The sequence below is a fragment of the Orycteropus afer genome, unplaced genomic scaffold, assembly GCF_000298275.1.
Source record: "Orycteropus afer afer isolate SDZICR_OR568_19922 unplaced genomic scaffold, OryAfe1.0 scaffold00233, whole genome shotgun sequence".
Lineage (NCBI taxonomy): Eukaryota > Metazoa > Chordata > Mammalia > Tubulidentata > Orycteropodidae > Orycteropus > Orycteropus afer.
In genome coordinates this window covers 2,345,371-2,357,030 of record NW_006921820.1, presented here as the reverse complement: position 1 = coordinate 2,357,030, position 11,660 = coordinate 2,345,371, and the positions used below count along the sequence as shown (strand labels likewise).

The following is an 11,660-nucleotide window of genomic DNA, read 5'->3' as shown; positions in this document are numbered from 1 at the left end:
ATCTACTTCCGTAGTGATACTGCCTCGGAAACCCAAGGAGGGGTCGCTATGAGTCAGGTCTGACTCGACGGCACATAACAACAACAACAACATATTGTATAGTTTTTATAAAATGTTAATTGTTTTTAATTATAGAAGACATATATGGTCATTGTAAAGAACCTAAGGAGTCCCAGGATGGTACTAATGGTTAATGCACTTGGATGCTAACCAAAAGGTTGGCAGTTTGGGTCTACTCAGTGGGAAGTGGAAAAAAAGGCCTGCTGATCTATTTCTGAAAACCAGCCACTGAAAACACTATGGACCACAATTCTACCCTAACTCACATGGGGTCATCATGAGTTGAAATCTACTGGACCACTGTTTTTTCTTTCTCTCTCTCTCTTTTTTTTTCCCCACAGAAAATCTAAAAAAGCCTGTTTTTAAAAAAACAAAACATAGGTCATGTAAGATGAAGTATATAAAAACATATGCAAAGGTAAAGAAACTAGGCAATCTCAACAATGAATTAGCCAGTTGTTCAAGTAATGAACAAATAATTAACAGATTAATGTCCCCAGATACTTCAGCCCTGAAGTCATAGAGAGCTCTCTTTAGAACCTACCTATCAATTCTGGGAATAAATTGTGGTTTCAGGATAATTCTATAAATTTAGTTTGATCTGTGCAACCTGCACAGGATAAAAAAACAAACAAGTAAGACCTCTGTGTGTATGTGTGTGTGTGTTGGATGAGTTTGGAATTTAGAGGAAACTGGTACATGTAACAGAAACTAACTTTCCCAGAGAAGAACGGAATGCTTTTCATAGAAGCAGAAACTAAAGAAAATGTCCCCTCTAATCTACTTGTTAGATCTCATTATTTTACAGTCTGAACCTCAGAGATAACCAGTTCTTAATAAATGTTCCCCATTGGTTTCAGAGCCTTTTAGCCCTCCTCCTCAACTCCTTGACCCCCCCAATCTAAAAGCCATCTCTGTTAGGTTCTTAAAAAACCTTTTTAAAATCAGGTATGAAAAGTGCTAATTTCACCAGGCACACACCCTCCAGCAGTACGGAATGAAAGCTTCAACTACCTGTTCTATGAACATCTTCCCCTATTCCAAAGGAAAAGGAATAGAAAATAGTAACTATTCCAGGGGCTGGGAGAATCTGGGAGGTATAAATGGTTAAGTGTTTGTTTATTAGTCAAAAAGGCTGGTGGTTAAACCCACCCAGAGATGCCTGAGAAAAAAAGCCTAGCAATCTGTTTCTCAAAAGTCACAGCCTAGACAACTCTATGGAATACAGTTCTACTCTGCACACATGGGGTCAACATGACTCAGAATCTACTCAGTGGCAACTAACAACAATAATATTCTAGTGGCTAAGAGAGGCACCAAGAAGCTACTGTGTAAAGAATCTACAGGGGAAATGTTATAGCAACTAATTTAGAAAAAAAAAAAATGCCTCTGAATCTCTGAGATATCAAGGCAGGATGTTAAAACAAAGTATGAAATGACTGAATTGCACTAGAGGTTTCAGTATTTGAACAAATAATAAAAAGTTAGGGGCTATGTCTTCAAATCCTAACACTGCAATGGATCAATCATTCAGACATAAAATGGGGTTTAATATTTAGAAAACAAAGTTGAAATACCCAATTATTGTAACTTTTCCAAGACAATACGGCCCAATTCAGAAAAAGAGACTCAAAAGTACCGACCAACAATGAGTTTAACTTTTACCTTTTTACAATGCAGGTCAGGAATTGTTGGGTGGCGCAAATGATCAAGCACTTGACTACTAGTCACAGTTGGTGGTACAAATCCACCCAGAGGCACCTTGGAAGACAGGCCTGCCAATCTGCTTCTGAAAATCCTTTCCTGAAACTGTAGGGAGCACAATCCTAATTTGAAGCACATGTGGTCACCATGAGTTGGGACAGACTCAATAGCAACAAAGTTTCAAATTAAAACAATTCTACTCTTTTGTAAAGGAGAATCTAGCTACCTTTCCAATTAATTAAGTGCCTAAGGCATCTGACTGCTAACCAGAAAGCTGGTGGTTCAAACCCACCAGCCACTCCTTGGAAGGAAGGTTGGACAATCTACTTCCGTAGTCAGAAACCCAAGGGGTCACTATGAGTCGGGATCAACTCAACAACAGTGAGTTTTTTGTTTTTTGTTTTTTTAAAAAGAAAGATTCCTGCAAAAAAACCATCTGGTCTCTTAATATTCACAAAACTAACAGGCTAAAATTTCACATCCAAATGGATTTTACTGACTTCCTAGTTATTGACAATAATGAAAACATTGACAGTTCTTCACCTCTCTCCTCTCCTTTTCCTCTCTGGAAGACCTCAATTTAACATCATGAATCATTTGGTCCTTGACGTATAGTTACTTCTGGGGAGACAGATGACATTTAGCACAGAACATGTGAGGCTGTGGGAAAGGGAAGTTCTTGGCTACAAGAAGCAGGACAAAACCCCTGCCTTTGGGAAAAGTGCCAAAAATATCCAAAATCCACTGTAGGGCAGTTAAGTTTTTAGTTTTAAAAGATGCTATTAAAATAACAAAAAGCACAGCATAGGATTATAATAGGTTTTGAAAGCTACCCTACAGCGATACAAAATAACTATTTTCTAGCATTCATGAGTCCATGCTAGGTGACTACCTCTGTTGTTGTTGTTACATGTTTCCAGTGGGAGGAGACTAATAGCCACCACTCCTTGGGTTTCCCAGGCAGGATCACTACGGAAGTAGATCGCCAATCTTTCTTCCGAGTGGCTGGTGGGTTTAAACCACCAGCCTTCCGGTTAGCAGTCAAGGGCCTTAGGCAGTACGCTACCAGAGCTCCTTGACTACCTCTAGGGTTAAGTATTTTTTCTCCTTAAGATTAGTTAAAAGGAGTATCATTAATGAGCTCTGGTAGCATAGTGGCTAAGACACTTGCCTGCTAACCAGACGGCTGGCGGTTCAAACCCACCAGCCACTTCTCGGAAGGAAGGTTGGGCAATCCTACTTCCGTAGTGATACTGCCTCGGAAACCCAAGGAGGGGTCGCTATGAGTCGGGGCCGACTCGATGGCACATAACAACAACAACAACAACTTTACTAAGAGGTTACTATGTAAGCACTGGACTAAGTGCTTTATATGCATTAGTTTACTAATCCTTACAACAATGCTATAAGCTCTAACATTAACTCTAATGTAAGAATTTCTTTTAAAAGTTTTAAAAATAAATTTTAGTAAATGGCTGTTACAGTTAAGGAAATGAATTAATTTTTTTTTTACATCTTTTACTCTGTATCAGAGAAGCTTTATGAGTTATTAAAACCATTTTCTGATTTAAAATAAAAGTATAAATAACAGTTATCAATTACTACCTGATATCCATATACAGCCAAAGACCCTATAAGACTCAAATTACTGAATTCAAATGTCCTTAGACTTCTAGGTAAGGGCCTTCACTTTAAGGTTCTCTTCACAACTTATGTCCAAAAAGACAAAAATGTTACCAAAGGAACCTTGTCTAATTTTCTCTGGGTTACACAGACATGGAACAGTAGAATAAAATACTCTTAACTCTTCCCTGTTGTTAAATCAATTATAATTTAGCAAATTCAATAAATTTACCAATTTCAGGTCAAGTTACAAATTGAGTACAGGCTTTGGAAAAGTAAAATAAAGAATTAATAACATAATGAGAATTAAGGTTAGTACTGATATGTAAAAATTGCCCTTTACATTTATAAATTTACATCTTTGCCAACCCACTAGGAAATGCTTTTAACACAGTTGAGGGGGGGCAGGAGTACATGGGAGGGAAAGACACAGGGAAGAGGTAACTATGGAGAGGAAGTAGGAAGAGAGCTGCTGCACTGTGGGAAATTGAAGTCATTGTCATGAGATAAAGTGTATGTGAACTGCCATATGGAAAATGAATTTGCTCTGTAAACTTTCACCCAAATCACAACAAAAATTAAAAAGAAAGAAAGAAAGAAAGCTTTTTATATTTGCACATAATCAGAAAGGGAATGCATTAATGACACCAAAATGGCTTGGTTGTTACAGTTTGGAGACAACATTTTTTCATCTGGCTGCAGGAGTAATTATTTCTCTTATGTAAAAGAAAAAGAAGATACAAAAATAAATAAATAAAATTGATTGTGACCACACCTCAAAATGGAGAACTGCCAAATCTATCATAAAGAACACATCTTTTTTCTAAAATAATTTAATCACAATTTCTTACGTAGATCGTACAACTTGTGTCTGCTGGCAACACATAGTTGAGTAAAGAGCTTCCAATCCTTTTCTTTTTTCTGTATCTTTTAAATCAGACTTTAAGAAGCATCAGGAAAAGCACACATATATATCAATACCAAAACCCACAAAATTAGCTATTATACACCCACATAGGCATCTGAGTAAATTGGCTAATTGCTTCCTGGGAAGTAATGTCATATGATGTTGTTGTGCATCACTGTCGAGCTGGATCCAACTCACAGCGACCCCTCCTTGGGTTTCCAAGGAGGTATCACTACGGAAGTAGATTGCCCAACCTTCCTTCTGAGGTGTAGCTGGTAGGTTTGAATCACCAGCCTTCTGGTTAGCAGCCAAATGCTTTAGGCACTAAGCCACAAGAACTCCTGATATCATATAATAGAGAGGCCCATTAGCAGTAGAGGCAGAATTATGTAGACACAAGTGGAAATGTGGGCAATTTCTTTTTCACAGTCTGAGTTTTCCTGTTTGCAAAATGAGGGTACTAATTCCAAACTTGTGAGGATTAACTGCAAATGAAATGAACAGAGCCTGACTGCAGGCAAGAGCTCAGAAAAGTTACTGTTACTTACCTATGCTCCTTAAAGGCAGAGCATATTTTCTCTTGAAACTCAACAGCAGGCTCTGTAATTATTGAGAACTGAGAACTACAAAGTCAAGAAACTTCAAAGTTACAAATGAGGATTTAGTGTATCAGTTCAACACATGTATAGACAGGAAATGAAGCTATGAAGTAATAATGATTACTCTCTTAAAAAATATACCAAACTACATACCAAAGTGAGCAATGTCCTTAAAAATTAAGACACTATGAGAGATGAGCAGCCTTTGTACAAATGACATGCAGAACTAATCTTCATTCATTCCTCAATTATTTCCAGAATGCCCATTAAGTGCTAGTCATTATGCTGGGCAATGTGCAATGTCCTTTTAACTAGGACACAGCTTCAGTCTTCGTGGAGCTGTGAAGGACAGGTAGATGGTTCTCACAATCACTAGCGAGGGATCTAACCTAGTTAGGATAATCAAGGAAGGCCTCGCTAGGAAGTAAAAGCTGAGAGCTAAAGGATGAAAAGGGAGTTAACAGTGGGAGGTATTTTCAAACAGAGAAACAGCTTGTGCAAAGACCCTAGAGCAGAAGGAAACATGGCAAGAATGCTGGACCAAAAGGTTAGCAAGCCTGGAGGAGAGATGAAGTGTGTGAATTAGCTAAAGCACACTAGGCTGCAGTAAGGGCCTAGAAGTTGTAGGTCACATTAAAGAGTTGCAACCTGATCCCAAAATAGAAAGCCAGTGAAGAAAATTTTATGAATGCTTATTTTGAAGGTGTAGAGATTTACAGACTTGGAAACCCTATGGCACAATTTTACTCTGTTCTACAGGGTCGCTATGAATTGCAATTGACTCGATAGGAGTGGATTTAGCTTTTATTTTGAGGGCAAGCAGGCTGAGGGGAAGATGCAATCAGATTGGTGATTTGCAATTTGACTCTAGCTTCTCCAACAAGAGGTAAGGATTTCTGACTTGCATAACTTGTGAAAAGAAGTACCATTCAGGAGGGATCTGTCCCTAGAAATGACTATAAAGCAGTTTACACATGCCAAAAATGGCTTAATTGCATTTCATCTTTGCCTGAAACTGTGTGGTGGTTATGTTTGTGTGTCAACTTGGCAAGGCCTGGTTGAGTGGCTGGGCAGCTGAATATAGTATTCCCCATGATGAGACTGGTAATCAACTCCATGGTTCAATCTACTGTGAGCAGCTGAGTAGCTGCCTTTGGGTATGTGGTCTGCTTCCTGTATTTAAGAAGAAGCCTTGGGAAATGGTCTCTAGCCTTGGCACACTTGGACCCTGCATGTAGTCGTGTCGTTGCTCAGCAGCCCACCATGCTCGGCTTACCTTGGGACTTACAATGGACTTAAGTTAATGGCCTGCCCTGTGGTTTGGTAACATCGGGACTGTGCCTTTTTACTTGTCAACCTTGTGGCTTCTCGGCCTCAGCAGCCAGCAGCTGAGTGAAGAAACACCTCTAGCTCCAGTGGGCCGGAAGCAGGAGGCAGAGCTGGACCCCAAGGTTGAGGGGCTTTCACCCAGTCCCCTAGAGCCTGGCACTTTGAACTTGGACTTAAAGCCTCCACATTGTAATAAACTCTTGTTAAGGCCATCCCATTTGTGGTATATTTTTTGTCAGAGCAGCACTAGGTAACCAGAACACTATGTTAACTCAGTTTGATCCCTACCTTACCTATGACATTCTGATTTTTTTTTAAAACATTTTATTGTGGTATAGGTGAAAGTTTACAGAGCAAATTAGTTTTCATTCAACAACTATACCCATTTTGTTTCGTGACATTAATTGCAATCCCCTCAATATAACAGAACTCCTCCCACTTCCAGGGTTCCCTGTTTCCATTCGCTCATCTTTCCTGCTCCTACCTTCTGAACTTTGTTTTTGGGCAAATGCTACCCTTTTGGGTTGACTGTTCTGAAGCGGTTCCTCATGGGTGTTACTGTTCATTTTATAGGCCTGCCTATTGTTTGACTGAAAGTTGATCTTGGGGAGTAGATTCAGTTCCAGGTTTGAAGGATGTCCAAGGGTCACAGTCGTGGATGGGGGGGGGGGGGTTTCCACCAGTCTCTATCAGAACATTAAGTCCAAGAAGTTTTCTTTTTTTTGCTATTTCCCAAAATCAAATTGATTCTTAAAGTACAAGGATTTTCCAACACTGAAGATATTTCAAAGATTCTACCATAGTTTTAAAATCAACTCCATATGAATTCCACAACTGGTTTAAGCAATGGGACGTTACGGAACGAATGTGCCATTTTCCATTATGACCATATTGATGAGTTTAAAGAAATCTTCATAATTAAGAATACACTTTATGTGATATTACCCTAAAGGTGGGAATGTGGCATTACCATAATTAGAACTAAGCTGCTTCCATGTTTATTTCAACGTTTTGAAATGCCTATACAAAAAGCTGGTATTTTGTAGAAAGCAAAAGGTATGATTTAAAAAATTACAACATATAGCCTCTTTACCTTAATATGTAAATCTTAGTATTTCTATCCAGCCCTGTTCAATGTCTCCTGCATTCATTCTAATGTAAAGATAAGATTTTTACTAAATAACACACCTGTATGTATATACGCTTTTTTGTACGTTTATAAACTACATATAGAATAAAATATTGTTCATATTATCAATACTTTAATATTTACTTTCCCTAGTTTTAATTTTTTAATACACAACCTAATGCCACTCATAGTACGATACTGCTACCTGTAAGTGTTAGAAACACAGAAACTTCAAACCTGATTAACCTAAGGAAAAAAAAGATGAGAGATTTGCCCCTTTAAAATCTACCTAGCACATTCACACCTCAGTACTGAAGTATTTCATTAATTCTGACAGGATGGGCTCCTAGGCCACCTGCTTGCATTAGGCCCTAACTGGCTTTTCATTAACTCTCAACTGCAGTTACCAGGATGTTACCACTTCTCATACATAGCAGAATTCATTTTTTTTTCCCATGCTGATTTTATCTAGAGTCATCAAACGACAAGACTGTGATCTGAGGCCAAACATAAGAAATGCCATCTCCATAAATGAGAAGTCAAGGGCTCCCCCCGCCAAAAAAAAAAATCAGGTCTTAAACCCATTAGACAACATTACTTTGTAAAACTAGACTGTACGCTAGAGACTGTGCTAGCAAACGTGGTCCTTGGGAACAAGGGCTGGACAGCTTTAAATGTTCGCCTTTAAAAAAAAATAAACATGGAATCTGACCATAGCTATATTTGAACACAGCTAAGACTGGATATGGGCAGTGCCAAGAAGATAACAGCGAAAAGCTTTAAGGTTCCCAGTATCAGTAGCCGACTTTTCCATCTTCTTCAGAGGGAGTGGTCTCTGTCTCCACAGCTGGATTATGGGGGAGGGAAAGTTACAAGGGCCCTGGCGTTTTCCCTTCCCCAAGCCCCCAAATTGATACCGCAAGCCACTTCCTACTGGGGATTGAAGATCATAAGCTTTAAGGGACAATGGAGCTCAATGTAGGCTTCAGAAAGATGGAGGCAGTCAGAAGAGATGGGGGTAGGGAAGTGGGGGTGAGGGGATGCACTCAGACTGGGATGACTGAATAGAGATGCTACAAGGCCAGGGATTTTGGGAGCATGAGAAGGCCTGGTTCTTCCAGAATCTGCCCAAGGCAGCCCTGCCACAACCCTCTGAAAAGCCTGAGGGGCTCATCTGAAAATCCAGGGCACCTATGCACCCACTGCCTATCACACTCCCCCAAAACCGGGGCTTTCCCTGCTCTTAAAAAACCACAAACCCTCACAGAAAGCAGCAAAACATTTATGTGGAGTGGAAGGGCTGGGGCAACTAGGTGTTCTGCAAATGTGGGGGTGGAGGGGTGGCGGAGGTAAAGGGAGACCCTCTAGTTCGAGGAACTTTAATTAGCACCGAGATAGTGGGGGGCAATATAAGGCCCATGGGCCTCGGGGACAAAGGCAAGGAGCAAGGGCAGGGTCCAGTGGCGCCCCCATTTTCGGGGAATGACGACACTGGGCGCGGTCGCAGGGGGGAGAGGCCACCCCGCGGGCCCGGCGCTGGAGCGAGGACGCTGCGGGGCCTGGGCCGCAAGTCGCCGCCAACCGAGAGCGAGGGCTCAGGAGGCAGAGGCCGGCCTAGGCCTCAGGGGCCCGGACACACCCACCGCGGCCGCCGCAGCCCCGCTTACCTGCTCCTCCTCGGGGGTCAGCTCCGGCGCCATGTCGGGCCGGGGCGCGGTCGCGGGCTCCATCCCGCCGCCGCCGCCCCGCGGACAGAGCTCGCCCGGGAGCGCGGGGAAGCCCGGGCTATCGCCTCAGCTTCCGCGTCCCGCGCTCAGCAACCCGAGCCCGGCTCGCGCATGGTCCGGCCGACGGGCCCAGCGCCCGCGGCGGGCTGCAAACGCCGCTCCTGTTTTCGTGAGAGAAAAAAAAAAAAAAATCTCTCTGAACTGTCGCTTCTTTCTGGGCGGAAATCCTTTTTTATTTTCTTTGCTCTATTCCTCACACTCCACCTCCTCTCCCGGAAAAAAAAAAAAAAAAAAGTACAGGAGAGGCGCTAATAGTCAATCGGGATTTAAAAAGGAAATATAAAAAGAAGTTTTAAAGCCCAGAGCGAAGGAGCTGGGGCGGAAATTTTCCGAAGGCTCCTGGCCTCGGCGGTGCCCGGCTTCCTCCGCGAGCAACCGCAGATGTGACGGCGCTTCCAGGCCACCCGGTCGGGGCGTTCTCGGGGATGCGGGCCCTGGCGACCTGCACAGCTGCCTCTCCGCCTCGTTCCTCAAAAGCGGCAGCGGAGAGAGGGAGGGAAGGAGGGAGAGAACCAGGAAAATGCGCCCCCCTTCCGGCTTACAGCCAACGCTGCGGCCGCCGTGCGGCCGCCGGAGCCCTCCGCGGCTCCATTGAGAAACTGAGAGTCTCATTCACAAACAAGAGGCGAGGAGGGCCGGACGGAGCGAAGACGCTGTCCAGCAGGGGGAGACAAAGAGGGTCCCGCGGGGAGCCGGAGATGGGGAGGGGGCGGTTTGAAACGAGGGCGGGGGAGGGCCTGTGGGGCTGGACAGAAGGAAACTCGATTGCAGGAGGGAGGAAAGGAGTGTGGATTTTATAAAAGGTTAAGCTAAGCTCCATGGAGGAGGAAGATTGCAGGAAGGAAAAAAGGAGTGTTAATTTTATAAAACGTTAAGCTAACTCCATGGAGGAGGAAGAAAATACTGTACATTCGAGTCTGAAAATTGTGTGACCGGCACCTCAGTAGGGCTGATTTGCGGCTACCGCTTACCTGTGAGAGGACATTATCCTCAAGTATTTCCATGCCTGTTCAGACTGAAAGCCTCTGGAAAGGTTACTATCTGCGAAGTCCAGGATACTCAGGTGGAAAGAACAGAAGCAGCTCATCAGGGGCTTGCCCCATCACTCTCTCCTTACCAGGTGTATTCTATGATCCATTATCAGTCTAGCTAATTTTAGTCTCTCACAAAAATAACATCCGATTTTGAACCTCATTCGGGAATCACGCAACATTTGAAAGGCTTTGATTTTCACTGGAGCAAGTACAGCGAAGAACTCGGGGGTTTTACAGGGTTCAAGACATAGGGTAGTCTTGGGACCGGTTGTGGGGACACAGGACAAAGTTGAGTCTGGGATGTTTTTGGATCATTCCATGCCAAAAGAATGTCACTTTGAAGACTATATAAGGTGTGGCAGGAGCTCTGGTAGCATAGTGGCTAAGACACTTGCCTGCTAACCAGACGACTGGCGGTTCAAACCCACCAGCCACTCCTTGGAAGGAAGGTTGGGCAATCCTACTTCTGTAGTGATACTGCCTCGGAAACCCAAGGAGGGGTCGCTATGAGTCGGGTTTGACTCGAGGGCACATAACAACAACAACAACATAAGGTGTGCCTGACCCAAGCCATGATATTTTCAATAGCCTCATATGCATTTGAGAGCTGGACACTGAATAAGAAGACCACAGAAGAACTAATGCATTTGAGTTGTGGTGTTGGCAAAGAATATTGAATGTAGCATGGACTACTAGAAGAATGAACAAAATGTCTTGGAAGAAGTACAGCCAGAATGCTCCTTAGAAGCAAGAATGGCCAGATTTGTACTTTCATGTACTTTGATTCATGTTATCAGGAGGGATCAGTACCTGAAGAAGGATATCACGCTTGGTAAAGTTGAGCAAAAAAAGGGAAGACCTACAATGAGATGGACTGACACAGTGGTGGCAAAAATGGGCTCAAGCATAGCGACAGTAAAGAGGATGGTGCAGGACCCGGTCAGTGTTTCATTCTCTTGTACATAGGATTGCTATGAGTAGAAACCTACACGATGGCATCTAACAACAACATGACAAAGGTAAGTATTCTAAAAAGGATCCAGTGAGCCAAGCCTGTGCCACAGCTAGTCCCAAGGGCTGTGAAGCCACCCTGCACTGCCATCTCAAATCTGGACCCTAATGAGAGAGACCCAAGGGAGGGGCCTTTAGACAAATGAGAGTATTCTTGGTTCCGATGCTTATTCTAATACTTTAAAAGCAACTCTTGACTTAACCTCTTTTCTACATCAAAGCAATAGCAACTTCAGGCTGCCCTGGGTTCTAACGGAACTGTGAATCAGAGAAGAAACCCCTGGTGCCTGGATGGTAGTTTGTCCTTTGCACCAATGAAACTGACTCTGGTTAAGTTCATCACTCCATGCAGAAGTTACAGTTTTAGTATTGCAAACAGATATTCCTCTAGAAGACAGTCTATTTAATAAGTATACTTATGTTAGGCATTGGGCTATGCATTGGGGTTGCAACAGTGAGCAAGAAAACAGTGGTGTC

General features: G+C 42.8%; 1 protein-coding gene across 1 annotated transcript in view; it reads right to left on the bottom strand.

Moving 5' to 3' along the window:
• PTPN9 (protein tyrosine phosphatase non-receptor type 9) overlaps positions 1 to 9,120 on the bottom strand; it is a 163,767-nt gene extending 154,647 nt beyond the window's left edge. The window contains exon 1 of the mRNA XM_007948939.2: positions 9,019 to 9,120. Within this exon, the coding sequence (XP_007947130.1) occupies positions 9,019 to 9,081 (63 nt within the window). The 5' untranslated portion in view covers positions 9,082 to 9,120. The remainder of the gene's footprint in view (positions 1 to 9,018) is intronic.
• Positions 9,121 to 11,660: the final 2,540 nt, after the last annotated feature.